Source organism: Pezoporus occidentalis, unplaced genomic scaffold (genome assembly GCF_034315485.1).
Source record: "Pezoporus occidentalis ecotype Australia unplaced genomic scaffold, CSIRO_AGI_Poc_V1 ctg85, whole genome shotgun sequence".
In the NCBI taxonomy this organism is placed as follows: domain Eukaryota; kingdom Metazoa; phylum Chordata; class Aves; order Psittaciformes; family Psittacidae; genus Pezoporus; species Pezoporus occidentalis.
The window spans coordinates 1,259,895-1,278,656 of record NW_026916212.1 but is presented as its reverse complement, the minus strand read 5'-3'; the positions used below and the strand labels follow the sequence as shown (position 1 = coordinate 1,278,656).

At 37.0% G+C, this 18,762-nt stretch overlaps 1 protein-coding gene across 2 annotated transcripts in view; it reads left to right on the top strand.

Annotated features, from left to right (window-relative positions):
* The window catches only part of LOC134156353 (integrin alpha-1-like), a 73,633-nt gene that overhangs the window by 32,693 nt on the left and 22,178 nt on the right, over positions 1 to 18,762 (top strand). For both annotated transcript variants that reach the window (XM_062604316.1, XM_062604317.1), the window contains 8 exons: positions 1,653 to 1,765; positions 2,716 to 2,804; positions 2,897 to 3,011; positions 3,613 to 3,740; positions 9,829 to 9,977; positions 11,693 to 11,843; positions 13,798 to 13,963; positions 18,164 to 18,237. In XM_062604316.1, coding sequence (XP_062460300.1) covers positions 1,653 to 1,765; positions 2,716 to 2,804; positions 2,897 to 3,011; positions 3,613 to 3,740; positions 9,829 to 9,977; positions 11,693 to 11,843; positions 13,798 to 13,963; positions 18,164 to 18,237 — 985 coding nt within the window. The remainder of the gene's footprint in view (positions 1 to 1,652; positions 1,766 to 2,715; positions 2,805 to 2,896; positions 3,012 to 3,612; positions 3,741 to 9,828; positions 9,978 to 11,692; positions 11,844 to 13,797; positions 13,964 to 18,163; positions 18,238 to 18,762) is intronic.

Genomic DNA, 18,762 nt, shown 5'->3' with positions numbered 1-18,762 from the left:
TAAACTGTCCTGAAACCGTTCAAGACCAAAAAATAGTATGAGCTGGAAATGGTAGCTCTTCCAGTAGCTGAAGGAAGACAGGAATCTAAACTAGTGTACTAGATCTGAACATCTCTGAAATTAACTCCAGAGCTGCTGTTAAACTGTCAGGCTTCCAAGTTGCTTTCAGCATAGCACCATCCAGAGCAGGAAATCTGAAGGTTGACAGTTTAATATATAAAGCAGCTTTGTGGTGCTTTGTCAATTGCTATAATGCTACCTAGATACCACAGATAGGGCTTTTCAGCAACAGAAGTTCCGTGAACCTGGCTGTGGTTGTTTCTCTATGTAACTGTGGTCCCCTAAAAAAATCCCCACTGAAAAACATCAAAATGGCCTTTCAGATCTCCTCTGTCTTTTCATTGCACCCTTTTCTTCTGAGTAAAGAACAGCACAGGGACATGATCCTGCTCAGCACTGACCAACTCCCATAGGATGTCAAGCTCACTCAGCTTCTCTGCGGTTAAATGGAAGGCTGTGGTGCCCATTTCTATGTTTGGTGTAAAAAATGGACACATTACAGCATATAGTTGGAAGAGCAGTAAAATCTAGTATATATTCAGAGTATGTAATTTAGAGTTAGTAAATCTAGTAATAGTGAAAAAAATTTTTCCTGTCTTTCTCTTTTTTTTTTTTTTTTGTAGGCTACATTTTACATATTATGTCATTCTATTCAAGTATCTTCTGTCTGGACCCATTAGTTTATGATTAAATGTTGAAATGGTTCTCTCAATAAGTCTTCACCCTTAGGACACTTATGTCCAGGAGCAAAACTTAACCCAACTACTACTCATAAAGTACACACTCTTTCCTGTGTAGCCTGTAATTTCTAATTTAATCCAAGTTCTTCCTTACACATGTAATGGAGCCAGTTGTTATCTGCTGGGTAATGCTGGACTAATTAGTGTAGCCAATAAAGACTTGGGAACAAAAACAGTGTGCACCTCTAAACAGTGTTTCCTACTTAAAACTGGATTTAACAGTGGATGCTAATTTGTGTTGCTTACAAAGTACTACATGAGAATAGCGATGTTTGATCACACCAAATTTTGAAAAAAAAAATGCACAGGATAAAAATCCTTACCGTTTTTAAAAATTGAGATTTCTTTTAATAAGACTTTTAATAACATTATTTTTTATTAAGGAGGTAAAACAATGTATTTTATGCTCCTGGCTCACATTACTTTAGACTGAATTTTTCTGGATGCTTGTGAGCCTCTCCTTTTGCATTTGGTCTCTCAGCATTGAAAATACGATTTCTTCTAAAATATATTAAAGATCAAGGAGCTATTAAATGAAAAAGCTCTTTCTTTTTTTATTACTTTTAATACTTGTCATCCACTCACCAATATTGCATTCATTTTCCAGTGGAATTTTTAAAATTGTTGGTCTATTATGTAATTTGTTTTATAGACAAATTTCTTTCTGTGTCCTTATTAAAGAGAAGATTGTCTGCTTTTGCTTGTATCTGAAGTAACAGATACTTTTCTTGCTGTCCATCCTGTACTCATAGCACAGCAGCTTGCTGTAGCTGTGCTCTCTAAGTTTTATTTTCTGACTTTCATGTCTTTCTTAAGAAATAAGAAATTTCAGGTAACTTATTTCATTTCCAGGGTACTTATTGGTTCACCGTTAGTTGGCCAGCCTGAAAAAAGAACAGGAGATGTATACAAATGCCCTGTAGGAACGGACAGCCAATCACCCTGCACAAAACTAAACTTACCAGGTATGAGAAAAAATAAAGCTGTGTTGTGTGGAGGGATAATAGAGGTTAAATCTTAGGAGATTTTTAGCTAGTAAATATGCATTAGAATTGTTTCTACAGAGAAAATTTACTTAGGACTCCAGAGCTAAATGTGAAGGAAGTTGTGTTTGCAACATCAAAAATAAATGTATTTTAAAGATTCTCATTGTCCTATGGAAAACATGCTCATAATTTTAGAATAGGCATTTGGCTGTGGTTTTAAAACTTTATTATGACCAGCATTAATTGACTGTGGTTGGTAGTCCTGGCCATGGAGCAAGAAAGGCCATGGAGCATGGACTCATGGGTTACCCTTTCCAAAGAGCCTTCGTAATGCCATCAGTAAACTTTTAGCAAGATGTAACCAGGCTGATGCATCTTACTTTGATGTGGGTAAATATTGATCATTTTCTTGCTCATGTCAAGAGATACATGATGTAAACAGGAATATGCCCAATTTATATGAATTTCACTAAGTATACCTGTTGTGGTATTTTTTGTCTCCTCTTTTCCCTTGAAAGCCTAAATGTCAATAATGTAACCTAACAGTAACAAATATAAAACTGTTAAATCATTTATAGCAGGACAGGGTAAAAAATGAATGTTTGTTTTTTAATTAACAAAACTGTGGTAACAGTAATCTCTTGCTTTCATTGTGCTGTTATTTTAACTTCTTTCTTTTTTGCAGTTCAAGAAAACTATTTGAGACAGCAACCCAGACATTTCATTTATTTCTGGGATAAAAGCCAGAATCAGAATTTTTTCTTGATTATTGTAATTGAAGAAGGAGGAGGAAGGGTGCTAAAATATTTGATGAAACCAGTATCAGTCTGGGTTTTATTTTAGAAGCTAGAAGCTCCATGGTAGGGGATATATACTTTAATATTTTGTTTTCATGTTCCCAAATACTTAACATTTTAATCTATTTATAGCTGCTACTTCAGTTCCTAACGTTGTGGAAGTAAAAGAAAACATGACACTTGGAACAACCTTAGTGACTAACCCAAGAGGAGGCTTTCTGGTAAGAAAGTACTTTTTGACAGCTTTAAAAGAAGTCTGTTTTTTCCTCAGGTACCACAACAAAAACCTTTCACCCTTTTTCATCTTTTAAAGGCATGTGGACCACTTTATGCTTACAAATGTGGGCGTCTGCATTACACAACTGGAGTTTGCTCTAATGTCAGTTCAACTTTTGAAACCATAAAGGCAATTGCTCCATCTGTGCAAGGTATGCAGGCCACAGGAATTCTTTTGTGTATCCAGAAATATGAAGTGCCAAGCAAGACAAATGTATACACATAGGCATACAAAAAAATATGAACTGTTTAACTTAGCTACCAGCATTACCAAGTTAAGTAAATGTTTTCATTGTCCGTATATAACCTAAATTCTTGCTACTTTTGGAATTTATCTCAGTATAAACAATCATTAGAGCACTATGTAATATCCAAACACAATTGCTAAAAATAGTTGCTTATGCTTTTTACTTATGGCCAAAGGTCTTTTTAAATACTGACACCATGTTAAGATCTCATACAAGCCCAGTTTAGTAGTATAGATAAAAATCTTAAAGACCTGGTCCTTTGGAAAAATCTAAGAGGGCTGATGTTGAAGAAGGTAGGGGTCACTTCAGTTATGTGATTTTCTAATCCCATTCTTAAATTTCTGCTTACAAAGAAGTGCCTTGCTGGCAAGGGGAACACAAAACATGTAAGTTCAGCCCAGCTGAGAAGGACATGCATTTGTTACTGATCACAAAAGTAACTGGAGCTCTGAGATATAATTCATCTTTGTTAGTATCAATTCTTACATGGCAATTTGCATTGCAGAGTGTAAAAACCAGTTGGACATTGTCATCGTCCTTGATGGATCCAATAGCATTTATCCATGGGAAAGTGTCACAGCCTTCCTCAACAGCCTCCTGAAAAACATGGATATAGGTCCTCAGCAAACACAGGTACCACCATAGATATTTTATGATTGTTTAATTTGCAAATTAAAAAGGATATGCAGGAAACGGGATGAGAGCATCCTCTATGGAACTCTTCAATTCCAAGAACTTACAGCGATGGGGTCCTAAACCAAAATAGCTGAAACCACAACAAGGACAGTATCTGCCGCCAAGTAGCAATGTCAGGGAGGCTCTCCCTTACCCCACTGCTCAAGCAATCTGGAGAAGCAGAGTGTCTAACCTAAAGACAGAAGTTAAGTACGTTAAGTGAGGCTATTAGAATGCTGTCCTTTCCCACTTCCTTCCTCTCCACAACCACTTCTTGTCTCCTTTTGTACTTCACAGCGCAAAAGTCATTTCTGCTCCTCTTGAGGCACACATGCGTGGTTCAGACAGCCTTTGATTGTAAGCTTTTTGGATTCAATATTTTGTACTGTGTAACATTGAGCATATACCTTTTAAACATATGAAATCGTAATTAACGAGTGGCTGTTAAACCATGTTATTAATGGCAGAAGCTGCATTTATGTAGTAAGTGGAGAGGGCCAAATTCCCAGCTGCTATAAATCAGCATAGTTCCACCAGAATTAACGAAGCTACAATCAATTACCCCAGCCAAGGATCTGGATATGTTTCACAGTCTGCTAAACAGAGTACCTAAATAGCAATATCAACAGAACTCAGGGAAGGAGGAAACATGGATGCTGGGATACATTTTAACACAGAAAGCTGTAATAACAGCATCAGAAGGAGCCAGGTCTTCCTTTCACTTTTCCCTTTTTCCCCTCTCAAAATCAAGGATTTTATGGGATCCTGTATAGTATTTGATATGCTGCAGGCCAATACTTGGAGGGTTTGCTACTTCAAGTTCCTCACATTCAGTTACTGCATTCACAAAGGAGACTGTGAGAAGATGTAAAGGATGCATTTGTCTGCAGAGAGTATTCCTGTCATTTTCCAAGTCAATTGGGATTTGTTAACTACCCAGCTCCCCTGTTGGCTGTACTGAACAGTGGCTGATAAAATTTTTTTTTGTAAAGTGTCCACTTTACAATCATGTCCTGTTATTTTAAACATGCTGTTCTTCCAGATACTGCTTCCAGAAGCAAAAACACTTGGTCAAATTTAGTAGAAAGGAAAAAAAAATTTCTTCCTGGTCCCTCAAGCCGATCATTACTCAAACATGTGCCATCTTGGGAAAATACTTAAACCTGAACTTCCCAGTACAGAGCAATGGCTGCATGGAAATCATCACTGCTTTCTACCCACAGGGCTTCTTGGGAATAGTACACAGAGCAATCAGCTGTACTACACCCTAACCCCTCTTTCTCACCCTGCAATTCCTAAATTTTTACATTGCCACACCTCTGTTATGTTTGGTTTTGGAATCCTGCCTCATGTGTGGGTCTCAGCTTGTGCACAAAAGGTCCCTTGCTGGCCTGCACTCCAGCAGCGCCCCATCTCCACCTACAAAATCTATTCTACCCGCAGCTTGGCATAGCTGCCCCTCTTCTCACACGTACACTTATTCATTTGAGAATGTCAGCTTTGGCATCTGATTGCTGCAGAGCAGAAACACTTCAGAGGGAGATAAGAATGGGACAAGGTGGAGAGAGGCTGAAAAACTGGAAAGGGAAGGCAAAACTAGGTGGAATTTTCTTGGTTCCTCTTTCCTTCCCCATTTTCTTAGAACGCATCCCATTGCTCTCCTCTCCTCCAAGCCCTTTGCTTGGGAACACTGGCACAGCCCAAGGTAGTAATGAGTTTCTACTGTCTCCTCCACCCACACTGTCTCCTTTCTCAGACACTGTGTTTAAGTGACTGTTGAATGGGGAAGTGGAGAAAGGACAGAACAGGCATATTTCTCCCCTCTCCTCTGGAAGCACAGAAAAGAAATATAGGAAATGCTGTTTTCTTTCTGTCTGTTTAAATTGATTTTTCCATGTTCCTCTTTTGAGGATTGTTGAACATGTAGGAATCAGTGGATTTTCACTGACTTCACATTGTTTTCCTGTTGCACGGGAAAGGAATGAGATTATTACAGAATAACTCCTTAGCAGCTTGGGTGTGACTTGTTTAAAACCATGTTTTGATTACAGGCTTGTAAGATATTTTTTTTCCCACTTACCCCTTCCATGAACAATGGTCATTAGATTTGTGATAAGTCAGGACTGAAATTTCTCATGTCCCATGTTTGACAAATGTGAAAGTGAAAGCCAGGAGATTCAGATGCAACCAACCAAAGTTTATGGTATATTTTTTTCAGAAGTATATCCTTCCCTTCCTCTTTCTGTTCTCCAGAAAATTCCAACACCATACTCATAGTTAAGCTGCATACCCTGAGCTTAAGAATAAAAGAAGTAAAGGGAAAGTGATGACAGAAAAGTAGAAATGGAAGAAGGAGTTAAATGGGGGGGGGGGAGGAAGTATAAGTGGGAGCAAAATATTTCTGCTGGCCTTATTCCACATTTTAATGTAGCTGCATAGAAGATTGGTTTTTTCTTCTTTTTTTTTAACATTTGTAGAGGTAATTGTCTTTAATACGAGAGTATGGTTTCTAATTCTCTACATATGAACAACATTCTGTGGTAGGAGAATATCAAAAGAGGAGAATGATTCCAGGTATGTTCAGTTCCAGCTTTAAAGCTATGTTGGAATGGCCTTCAGAAATTTTCAGACAGGTTTTATTTTTCCATTAATATAGGACATAGGCAGTGTTTGGTCTGTACCTTAGTTTATCTCCAAAGGGACTGTATGAGTGGATGAATAAGTCATGCCATGTCATATCTCATGATCAGTTTTGTCTTCAGAAGAACAGAAGAGTATTAAAAAGGTATTAAAAAGATTTGGGGCTAAGAAAGATGTTTGCAATAGTTTATAAGTGATTTCTGTCTGAGTCCTTGCAAGGGAGCAAAATGTAGCAGAATTAATTCAGTTTTGCTTAGACTCAGGTATCTTTAGCACGTTCTCTGTATGATAAAATGCATTATCCACCAGTACTTCCCAAGGCATCTATGCTTTTCTTTTTTCTTAAATACAGCCAAAAATATTTCTTATTTTCCTCCACATCCCAGTGGTGAAAATCCTAGCATATCATTTCCATATACTAAATGGTTTTCCTTTCCTTTTTTTTTTTTTGTGTGTGTGTGGTGATGTTGTTTTTTACCAAATAGATCAGCTTAGTAATTTATTGAGAAAGCCAGAATGTACTTTCCAAATAAGGGGCGGTATTCACTTATAGAACAAGAATAAATAATTGCCCTCAGAAATGTTTTGTCCAAAGTAGAACAGCCCTTCACTTGCCTGTTCTCTTGTACAACACTTTTTCACAGGAACTGGGGACAATTAAAGAATTATTCCCTTGTGTAATATAAAAGCCATGGAATGCTAGGGAAGGGAACATTAGTTTAGGCATTACAAAGATGTTCAGTAGATTATGGTCAGTAATGCTGGGAAAAATAGTAGGTTTTCTGGAGCAGAACAGAATTATGTCCTTCTGTATAGTACTATTGCATTTTCGAGGTTTAATATAAACAAGCGAATCAAAACATATAAAGCCTGTAAGCATCATTCTTAGGGGCTTGCTGAAGTTACATAGTGTGAAGAGGTTTATTGTCCCACAAAAGCACATTTGCATCATGTAGATGCGTCATTTATAGTTTTCCATTAGATTAAAAGGTTGCAAAAGCTTAAAATTTCATTGCTATCTGATAGAACATAGTTCTAATTTCACAAGGTGGACTTGATTCTGTGATTCTGTAGGAGACTGGAACATGCTGCCTAGTAGTATTTTCTCAGTTCTGGGAAGTTTTTCATTACCGTTTTTGAGGAATGGCTCATCTTTGATGCCATGAAATATATAGAACATGATGAGCAGTGTTTTCAAAACTAGTACTAAGGAAGGGTCCCTCAGAACAACAATTGTATCCCATAAGATAACCACATGCCCCCCTTCCTTCCTGATTTACGAGCTATGCAACACATGCAGACTCAGATGTTCTTCCCATTCACTTCCTGAGAAGGAAATGCTCAAAATGTTTACTTACTGTGATCATGGACAATGTTTCCTTTCAAATAGGAAATGATACAACTCAATGTCAGCCTGTAATCTTTTTTTAAGATAAAGACAACACCAACATAGAATCATAGAATAATTAGGGTTGGAAAGGACCTTAAGATCACCTAGTTCCAACCCCCTGCCATGGGCAGGGACACCTCACACTAAACATGGGTCTCTAGAATCATGAAAGACTGGCAGGTACTTTTCACACTGATATCAGTTAATAGTTGATTTAATCCTTGATACCAATAAAATCCTCTTAGCTGTAGATAAGGAGCCCAGGAATCCACAGCACTGGACTCCCTGGCATACAGTAGTTTCTGGCCACACTTGTGCGTGGTCCTGGAATACTAAGGCACTACTCCTGCACCAAAAAGTCAAAAATAATGAAAATCCCTTGTTTACACCAGTTAATGGCAGTCTTTTAAAATGATTAGCAACATCCTGTTCCGGTTATGCTGTATTTCACTTTTGATGCATGCCACAGAATTGTTGCCTTGGAGGGAGCGAGTTAAAAATGTCATCTTCAGCTTGGGGTTTAGTCAGTGCCACATGACTGCTCTGAGTGGTAATAACAGCATGTGCCCCAGCCTGTTGTGTAAACACTGTGCAGGATTAATAGGCTGCTGCCCACGAGAGCATGCAGTATCTGGATGTTCTCAGCTGCAGGTGGAAGAGGGCATGCCTTCAAGAGAGAACTGAAATACCTTAAAGGGAGCAACTTGTCTTTCAACTTAAATCTGTTCTTGCAGATTTGATTGTATTTTCAAAAGGGTACAGAAATTGAGTGGGATAGATTTTGCTGCCACATACCATTGTGATTATAGTCCCACATTCTTATGTAACTAGCTCTTCATAATGATTGTGATATTGATGTTTAGTATCAAATATTTATCCAGCTCTAACTGTTCTACTACAAGTAAAAAAACATTGTGCAGAATCTGAGGGGCTACGAAAGTAACTGAAAAAACACCAATAAAGCAATTGCAAAGTCACTTCTAAAATAATGTAATAGCATAAACATCCCAGAGGTCGTATTGATCTCTAGCAGCTAAATGCTAGAGTGCTTTTAATAATAGATGAATGAGATATAAATGCCACATAATACTGCATTATCCTAAATAACACCTATAAATTGCCATGTGTAACATAAAATTGAAATATGCTAATGGAACATTGTGTGGATTCTTCCCAGTAAAAGCTGTCAGGAACCTGCCAAAACATTAAAAGTGACAGAGATGAATGAGAGAAACTAATTAATATTTAAGAATATTGCTTGTCTTTTTATTTCACACATGCTTTTGCAGCAGGTCCCCTCAGGCATCTGTGGTTGGGTTTCAATCCCATGCACTGATATTTTTCACAAAGATTTGTCTTGCTGAGGTCATCTAAAGTCTTTACATCATCCTGCCCCATTCCAAAAAACACCATTTTATTCATTTTTCCCCTCTGGTGCTTGTCTTACTTTGGCTCTCCTCCTGCTGGGAGAACACCATGTCTTAGACTGCCCTGATATCTTCATCAAGAGAAGGGTACTTGAATCTTCCTCTCACCCTAGGGCCTGAATTTGTCATTCCAGTGCTATTTCTAGGCTAGGTTTATGGTAAATAAACTATCAGCTATAGGAATAGTATATTTGGAGGGAATGAAGGGAGTTGTGAGTGAACCATGGTCCTGTATGATATAAGGAAAACTATTTTGAGAAGTTGTGGCTGGTGGTTAGGGTATTGGTCTGCCTTGGCTTAGGGTTGAGCAGAGCTGCAGCATGGATTACTTAAGTCAGGAAAATCAAGGAGGTCGGCCTGCTTTTGGCTTTGCTCCTGTGTTTAATAAAACAATTTAGAGACTTAAAAATGTTCCATGAGATTCAGTTTTCAAGCCAGACTTTATCAAATGCTTATAGGTGTTTCATACTGAGGAAAACATACAGATTTAAATTCTTTTGTCGGTACAGAGGAACATTTACCCCAGTGCAGGAGATATAGATGTTTTCTTTAAGAGTAGTTGATTTTTAATATGAACTGTGTGTTTCAGGTTGGAGTTGTTCAGTACGGACAGACTGTAGTCCATGAATTTTTCCTGAATACATACTCGTCAACAGAAGATGTGATGGCTGCAGCCACAAGAATACGTCAGCGAGGTGGTACACAAACTATGACAGCCCTGGGGATAGATACAGCAAGGTATGCTTACAAAATGTTGTCCTGCATATGACAGAAGCAAACATAAGTAGATATGGTGACAATTCTGATTTTATGAATTAAAAATATGATGTGGCTGACATCTGACTTCATTTTAGCTGAGCAAACAAAATTTAAGAGGAGGGTGGATAAACAGACCCTGTCTGGCAACTAAAGCAGTTGTATAAGGCACCCTGGAAGGGCAGCTGTTTTCTGAATGGGGGAAATAGAGAAAGAAAAGAGACATGGAGCAAGGTTGTAGTCCTAAGCAAAGAGCTGACAATCTTTGATGTCCACACAGAACAGGTAGGAACTATATGTGTAGAAGGATGAAGGAAATAAAGTTTTCAGAGAAAATGCAAAAAAATAAAACTTTTTAATGTTGAATTGTCTTCATTCTGAAGTTAAGATTAGTACATGCTTTGAGCACTTTTCAGAAAGCCAATAAATTTTATATCTGAAGTCTTTGAAGCTTCTGGATCACTGGTAGTTTGAAGATCTGTTGTAGCATTAGCATTATTTAGAAATGCTTCCTTTATGAGAAAAATTAAGGCTGAATTTTGTAAAACAGTAAATGCAAAATCTCTAACACTTTCAAACTGTACAGTGTTGTGTCTTTTTTGTTTTCTACTGCTTTTTCTGGCACCACAGCTTTACTTCTGTAAAAGATTGCATTAGCCCTTTCTAAACAATCATTTAGTGAAATATGCAGCACCTTTTTGATAAACTATTTGATTATCTGATTATCTCAGTAAAGTTTTGTTGAGATGATGTCTGAAATCCAGTGAAATTCTTACATATTCACCCCTAACAATTTCCTTAGAAACAAGTAGAAGCTTGAGGGAGTCTGAAAAAGTTTCTGAAAACAGAGCCACTTGAGAATTGCCAAATACCCAGAAACCACATGTGGTTCAGAAAGTTCCTGTGCACCACAAACTGCTGCACACTTATATATACAGAAACTATCAGGAAAAGCTTCCTCTGTGCTTGCCATCTCTCTATGCATCCACTTTTGGCTATCTTCAGTGGGACATCTCAGCTTTCACTCATGTGGCCAGTCTGAGAGTTCTGTGGTAGTTTACTAAAGAGATGAAGACCTGCTTCCTTCCTTCTCTTCCAGAGCCCTAATCCACCCTTGCCTTTTTGGGTCCCTTGCAGAGCCTGGGGACTCAGCAGCTGCCCAAAACTTCAGTGTCTGCTCATCTGCAGCCGTAGAATTCAACCAGTCATCCCAACCTGCCAATGCTCACCTGCAACCTACTTCCACAAACAATGAGTTTTATTGTAAATCTGAAGAGGTGTGCTGGTAGCTGAGTAAATACTTTGACCACCTGAAGTGCTGTTATAGGGTGGAAATAGTTCTGGGGTGAGGGGGTATGTGGGTTTTAGGATGGGGATCTTCGTTGAGTCTTTTTTTAAGCTACCAAAAGCTGGTTTAAGATGCCAGAAATTTTTTGGAGGAGGGAAGCATTTTTCAGTTCCACACTGTATTTTCCACTCTCAAATAAATGAATAATGAATGAATGATTGGGAAACTCTTTGGCTGTGAACTGTCCTCTATGTTCCAACTGTTTGTATTTGTTCATGGTTAACATTAATCTCCTTTTCCTGCTCCTTAATCAATATAGAGTGCTTTAGTTAATGGTTGACTATGCGAATATGATGCATGTGCTAAATGCTGACATTGCCTTTCCCCAAACGCTTTATGCTCCCTTTAGAAAAGAGGCTTTTACTGAGGCTCATGGCGCAAGAAGAGGAGTACAAAAAGTAATGGTTATTGTGACTGATGGGGAATCACACGACAACTACAGATTAAAAGAAGTGATTGATGATTGTGAAGATGAAAACATTCAGAGATTTGCTATTGCTGTAAGTGAAATTTAATGGGAAAATGCAGAATCTTAAAAGTATGTTTCATCTTCCAAATATAATTTCTGTTTGAAAAGTTCATTTCATAGCATCTTTATGGAAATACAATCATTTCAGAGAGGAAGAAAAGAAAGAGGCTGAAAAAAAGAAAAAAGACATTAAAAATTTGCTTTCTGATTTTATAGCACATAAGAAAAAGCAATCTATCTGTCTTCCTGGTGATGACAGGTCTGTATGTGTGTGAAGAAATGCAGAAAGAGTTTGAGGGGCACTATAAAATCAAATCTTTTTTGTTAAGAGCAATACTGAACAGAATGTTCAAATCTTCTGAGCAATTTCTATGAATGCTTTACTTACTTTAAAAGAAAAAAGGCAAATGTAAACCATCAACAAAAACTAGGTTTATTACAGCTGTCCTGTGTGCTGGCATTCTGAAGTTGTCATTTCCATGTTGAGCAAACTTAGTAGCTGAATGAGAGGAACGTGTCAAAGCTGTTTAGCCTGGAGAAGAGAAGGCTGCATGGAGACCGCATAGCAGCCTTCAGATATCTGAAGGGGCCTACAAGGGTCCTGGAGAATGACTTTTCATCAGGGATTAAAGTGATATGACAAGGGGTAATGGGTTGAATCTTAAACAGGGGAAGCTCAGGTGGAGAAGTTCTTTACTGTGAGGGTGGTGAGGCACTGGAATGGGTTGCCCAAAGAAGTGATAAATGCTCCATCCCTGGCAGTGTTCAAGGACAGGTTAGATGGAGTCTTGGGTGACGTGGTTTAGTGTGAGGCATCCTGGCCCATGACAGGGGGGTTGGAACTGGATGACCTTGAGGTCCTTTCCAAACCAAACTATTCTATGATTCTATGATTTGGTGTAAACCCAACATACCCTTCATGCTGTATTTGAGTATTCTATTCTCAATCTGTTTTCTCTCATTAGTTTTGAAGATGTTTGGGATTGTTGCTTGTCTGTTCCTGTCTTTCATTGCTTTGATACAATGAGATGGTGTGGAGCCATGCAACTTCAAGAAGATACTGTCTTAAATTTAAGGAAAGACATAAATAAAAAGTTGAATCCAGCAGCATACAGATTTTCAGTTATTTCCTTCCTAAAGCTAGATATCTTTAAATAAATTTTTCCTTGAAACTGGAGTAATCTTTAGCAATAAAAGCCCTGTTTAGAACTGAATTTGAATTACTCTAGTGTCCAGTTGGGCAGCGGTCCAGCTCCAAACGTGGGAGGGATTTTTCTTTCTTTCCTCTAGGTAACTTAAGTGTATAGAGCACTTTTTCCTCTTACCAGTACTTCTAGGTCTGGGAATTGAAGAAGTGAGTCATTTTGTTCTGAGGCATCCTGAATTTTTGCAGCAGTGGTGTTAAAACTGAAAATCAGATGTAAAGTCTCGTAGTGTGATGGTGTTATTCATACTGAACTCAACTGTTATGTAGGATTCATAAGAAAAATCTGCACACCAACAAAGAATTATTCTGTACCTTATTAACTTGTCATTAGTTGCTTATATACCAAGTTGTGAGGAGAGCTGGTGGTATTTATACAGAAGTGAGTGCAGTTGTGTTTTGTTTTGGGGATTGTTGTGTTGTTTTTTTCCTAAATTAAAGCCTGCTTCAACAAATCATAGAATTGTAAAATAAATCATTCGAATTTTGTGAAGAAGGGAAAAAAGGACAGTTGAAAATTGCAGATGTTACACAGTTGCTTTGTTTGGTATTGATTGTATTTTCAGAAAAACAGCTGAGCCCTCATACAGTTGTGTTCTTATTGCGAAAGAATGATTTGAAATCAATTTAAGGGAGGTTTTAACAGAGCAAATTAAGATTAGATATGATTTCCCAGTATTCCCTGACAACCTGCCTCAAAGGTATCTATTTTTTAAAAGAGGTTAAAACAGGTTATAAAATGTTTCCTTGACTACTTTTTTTTATTTTTAATTCTCTTTAGATTCTGGGCAGCTACAGCAGAGGAAATTTAAGTACTGAGAAATTTGTAGAGGAAATAAAGTCAATTGCCAGTAAGCCTACAGAAAAGCATTTCTTCAATGTTTCAGATGAATTAGCTCTTGTAACTATTGTTGAAGCACTTGGAGAGAGAATATTTGCCCTAGAAGGTATGCTCTTATTTAGAATTTTACTTCATGGCAGCATTATAACTGAAGCAAATAGAAGACCATCTGCTTTTATCTGCCTTTGCAATGTATTGTGCTGTATAAAATGTGTTGTGCAGTAATTTTTTCATGCTGATCATAAGAATATTTTACAATTAACATCAAAATTTACATCATAGATAATGATGTAAAATATATTCAGATGGGTTAAAGCCTGTGGAGACAATAGCTTAAAAGGGTAACTAAGCATCGCTGGTTTTGCTGGGGTAAACATGCAGTTCCCATCCCTTAGATAAAAAAACATTGCCAGACGATATCCTGATTATATGTTCATCTGCCTATACTTTCAGGTTGTCTTTTTTGTTAGTTGCTAGTTACAGGATATTACTTTGCCATATAAGCTAATATGGACTTGGTGTATATAGTTGATAAGATGTATTTTTCTTTTGGAAATATTCATGACACTCAGATTTTAGCACAGCAAAGTCATTCTCTCATAATGTCTGCTTACATTCTCCATTCAAATTAAGCAATGCTTTCCAAATCTCTGTTTGGTTCAAGAGCTCTTTTGGCTATCTCTGAAAGGATTCATGGCATGCAAAGAAGACACCCATCAATTTGGACTTTTTTTTTTTCAACATCTCAACTCTCCAAGTAACTGGAATAGTGTAGTTTACAGCTGGAATAAAAAATAATGTTGGCTTGAATTTCAAGATGTAGTACAAATATGAGAGAGTATTTTGAAGTGTTTTGTTTTTCATTTTCATTGGAGCTATATCAGACATGTTTAGTTATTTTTTTAGGGTATCATTTAGCTTGATCAACTATTTTCAGCTAGATATTTCTTCCAGTTGATATGTTTTTATCTTTTTCTCTCTGGAAGGTTTTGTTTCCTCAGTTGTGAAATAAATTTTAATTTGAGGAGAATTTAGTATCTCTAAAGCCCAAAATTTAGCCTACGTAAACTCACTGAGTACTTCAAAGTTCATTGACTAGGGGACTTTTCTGTTAAGTCTTTGTTTAGTTCCAGTGGAGAAACAGATGTTCAAACAGAAATTGAAAACTTCATCTTCAATTTGTGCTTTGTACTTCCAGAAAAGTGAAAAAAAAAAAATCATTGTCTTTCATTAGTAAAATAAAATGTTAGTTACACCTATTAAATATAAAGGATATAGAATAGAAAGTTAATCAACTGCTAGTCATGACAGCTGAGGAAGTATGTAAAACCTAGCATGGCAGTTTATGGACATCTATATGCTCAAAGTCGAGGTTTTATGCCGTAGCTCAACCCTCTCAACACCTGGATGCCAGTGGAAGAGATGGTCTTACTTTGTCAGAATCCACCTTGTCCCTTTTAGCAATCAGTAGCCATTAGGTAGAGCCTGCCTGTCACAAAAAAACCTAGCCTCCAAATAGTGGAGTAAGTTGTGCTGGCTTGAAATCCCTGGTGGAGGGGAATGCTTTATATCATGACCTCTAATCATTCCATTGACTTTAGTCATTGATTGCTCTAATCATATGAAAAAATTACAAACATTTAATATTAAAGAAGTTCTGAAGCTTAGTAAAATATACAAACAAATGCAGTTATGTTGATGGTGGCAAAACAAACATTAAATTGTATAAATGTTTAAATTGTATGAATGTTACCTGTTTGTATGACAGTCCACTCTTGAGATGACTAATCTTTATCATCATGTCCTTCAGTGTTTTGGTACTTTAAGCATATTGTACCTCTTCAAGTATCAACCAGTTTTGCCATACTCTTTGAATTCAACTTTCATTTTCTGCAAAAGATGCAGTAATAAATATGTACTTCTTGGATATTCTGATTTTTTAACATAAGCCTACTATAAACTGTTTGGATATTTGCATCTTTATATATTTTACTTATTTTCAATTTTTATTTAATACAGACTTGTTTGTGTTACAAAAATTGTATATTTGAAATGAAAAATTTGGAAAATTATTGTTATCCACACTGTAAGAGACACGCTAGGGAATTTCACCACTCCCAAAAGGCTTCTTGATTTCCAGATTTTCAGTAGGAACTCAGAGATGTGCTAAGATTTCTGTATAAAGACACCTGTGATGTAAGACAAGAAATGTTGCCTCCTCCACCTGTAAAAGTCCTAGAAATCACGTAATCTGGCTGCAAGGGAATCAGAATAGAAATTAAAAATGGAATCTTAGCTTTTTGTCAAACCATAGCAAGTTTGAGCTACTCAAGTTGCTCCTTGATTACTCCATCTCAATTTCCAAGGTTGAGATGCTAAGTCAGTTTCTGGCATGGTTTCCTGTCCCCTCACAAAGCATTGCAGGAGCTATTCTAGATCTGCTATTCTAGACTGTGTCCATGGATGTATTTTTGTGGCAGGGGAAAAAAGCAGATTAGTTCTGTTACACCCAGCTTCTGGCGACAATCCAATTTATTGAATGTGTGCCATGTGGAAAAGATTAGTTAAACCCCATACACTGTAGCTGAATTAACTTATGTGCATAACATGGTGATCACAGGAACCTTGATTTTTTTAAATTCTGTGTCTAAGTCTGTTTAAAGTCTCAATCTAAATAGCCTCGTACTAGTATAGTAGTACATTTGGATTTTTTTTCTTGGATTTCATGTTTTCTTTTTGGTTTTGGCCTTTTAAAAATTGCAAAGTAAAACCTAGAGAGAATTGAAAAATGAAATCCAACGAAAACCCATACTTGACAGCCAGTGAATTTTTACATATAAGCTTTTCAATATGCCTCTGTGTTTCATGGCATGGACTTCTGGATTTAACAGCATTTTATGTTTTAACCAGCCCATAGGCAGGCACAAATGTTTTTACACAAAATATCCTTTGTAGGATGCTTGGCAGTTTGATACTCAATGGAAAGTTAGACTGAGGACCACTATCTAAGCAGCATTCAAAGCTGCACACACCAACAGTACTGGCATTGTCCTCTGCCTTGGACTGTGAGTCCTATCTTTCTCAGCTCACCGAGGAACATCCTTTACTGTATGAAAATATTGCTTATTAGCAAATGTGAAACTTAAGAGGTTTATGGTTAAAAGGGCCTTTTTCAGACCTTGCAAAGCAGCTACGTCTTGTGAAACATGATGGCCATATTTGTGTGTAAAACATTTTGTGTCTGAGATCATGTCTCCTTCCTATGACTGGCTATAAATCGAAGCAATTAGCAAAGACATTGTGTCCCAGGGAGCAACCTCTGTGGTTTAGTTGCTATCAAAAGTTCAGTGTTATTTAATAGTTCAGATGCCTGAAATTCATGCAGCCATGGCTCCCTATGCCTCAGTTTTCATTCACACAATTGGAGGTTTGTCTCAGCACTTAGCTGGTAGCAAATTATGAACTCTTCCTGTAGCATACAGCCTGTTGCCACATCTTGCTCTCAAGAAGGAATCAGTATGAAGAATAGAGTTACCTTACTTGGCCACTTAAAGTGGCAATATAGTGTTCTTGAGTACTGCTTTAAGTAGAAGAAGGGGCAGACCTCTGTCTTTCCTGATGGTACTTCAGTGTACCTGGGAGGAAAGCAGCCCATCAGAGTTTAATAACTAACATATGACTAGCTGACAAGACACAAACTGGTACTAAATCAGCTGATAACCTTTTTATTCAAAGTCATCAAGACAATCAGGAAGATTTTCATGTAACTTTCTGTTCAGGATTATAGTTCCCAAGCCATTTCCTGAGCCTTATGAATCTGGAACAGCTGAGATTTTCCTATGTTATTTTTGTGAAAGTTCATACAAACATCAAGTGTTTTTCATTTAAAGTTTCTCCAGCTGCCTACAAATTTTTGGTTGCTTGAATACAAGGCCAGGCCTACATGGCTGTTGTTTTATTGTTCACTTAGCTCAAGTGGAAAAAGGCTTAACCATATTAATCAAACATTCCAAATATATTTGCCATCAGCCTGAGGTCAAATGTGTTCGGTTTTAGCTTAGAAATATTTGTTGGACTAGTTCTGAGACATGATCTTGAAATGGAAACCTTTGTACTTAATGGTAGCAGTTAACGCATCTTAATTTTTGTATTTGTTATAAGAATTTATGGCAAAATATGTTCACCAAATATTCTGGTTAATTATGCTATCCTTTACTACCATATAAGCATATTTATTACACTATTCAGATACTTTTTCAGATTGAAATGAATTTATTTTTGAAACTTTTTTTTTTCTGTTTTATAGCAACAACAGACCAGCAAGCCTCCTCTTTTGAAATGGAGATGTCTCAGGCTGGTTTCAGTGCTCATTACTCTCAGGTAAATAAACTGTTTGAAAATACAAGTTCTTTTACAAAGTAGATTTTGTTGGTGATGGCATGAATTTGGATGAGTGTTTCAGAATTCTTTTTACAGTCCTGTTTGCTGTTTACCTCATTTCTTAGGGGGTAAATATTTATTAAACTGGGATGCAAAAAAACTTTGGAATTTGTATTAGCAGAAAAATCACTTCCTAAGTATTTCATTTATTCTTGAAAATCAAAAAGTATCCATTGATACTGATGATCTACTCAGTGTACATGCATGAAATTAAAATTTAACATGAGATGAAAAGAACGGGAAGAGTTAAGCTTTAAAGACACAAAAATGCACTGATAGTGGAAAGGAGCACAGAAGGAGAATAACTGAATGGAACTGAATAAATGCTAAGAAATCTGAGATACATTCACATATATATTCAATATGGCTTTGTATAGAGCTCAACATATCACTGGGAAAAAGAAAGAATAAAATACCTTGGTGTGATTTAATATAGATACATTATTGCAGAAGTACTCTCTGTTA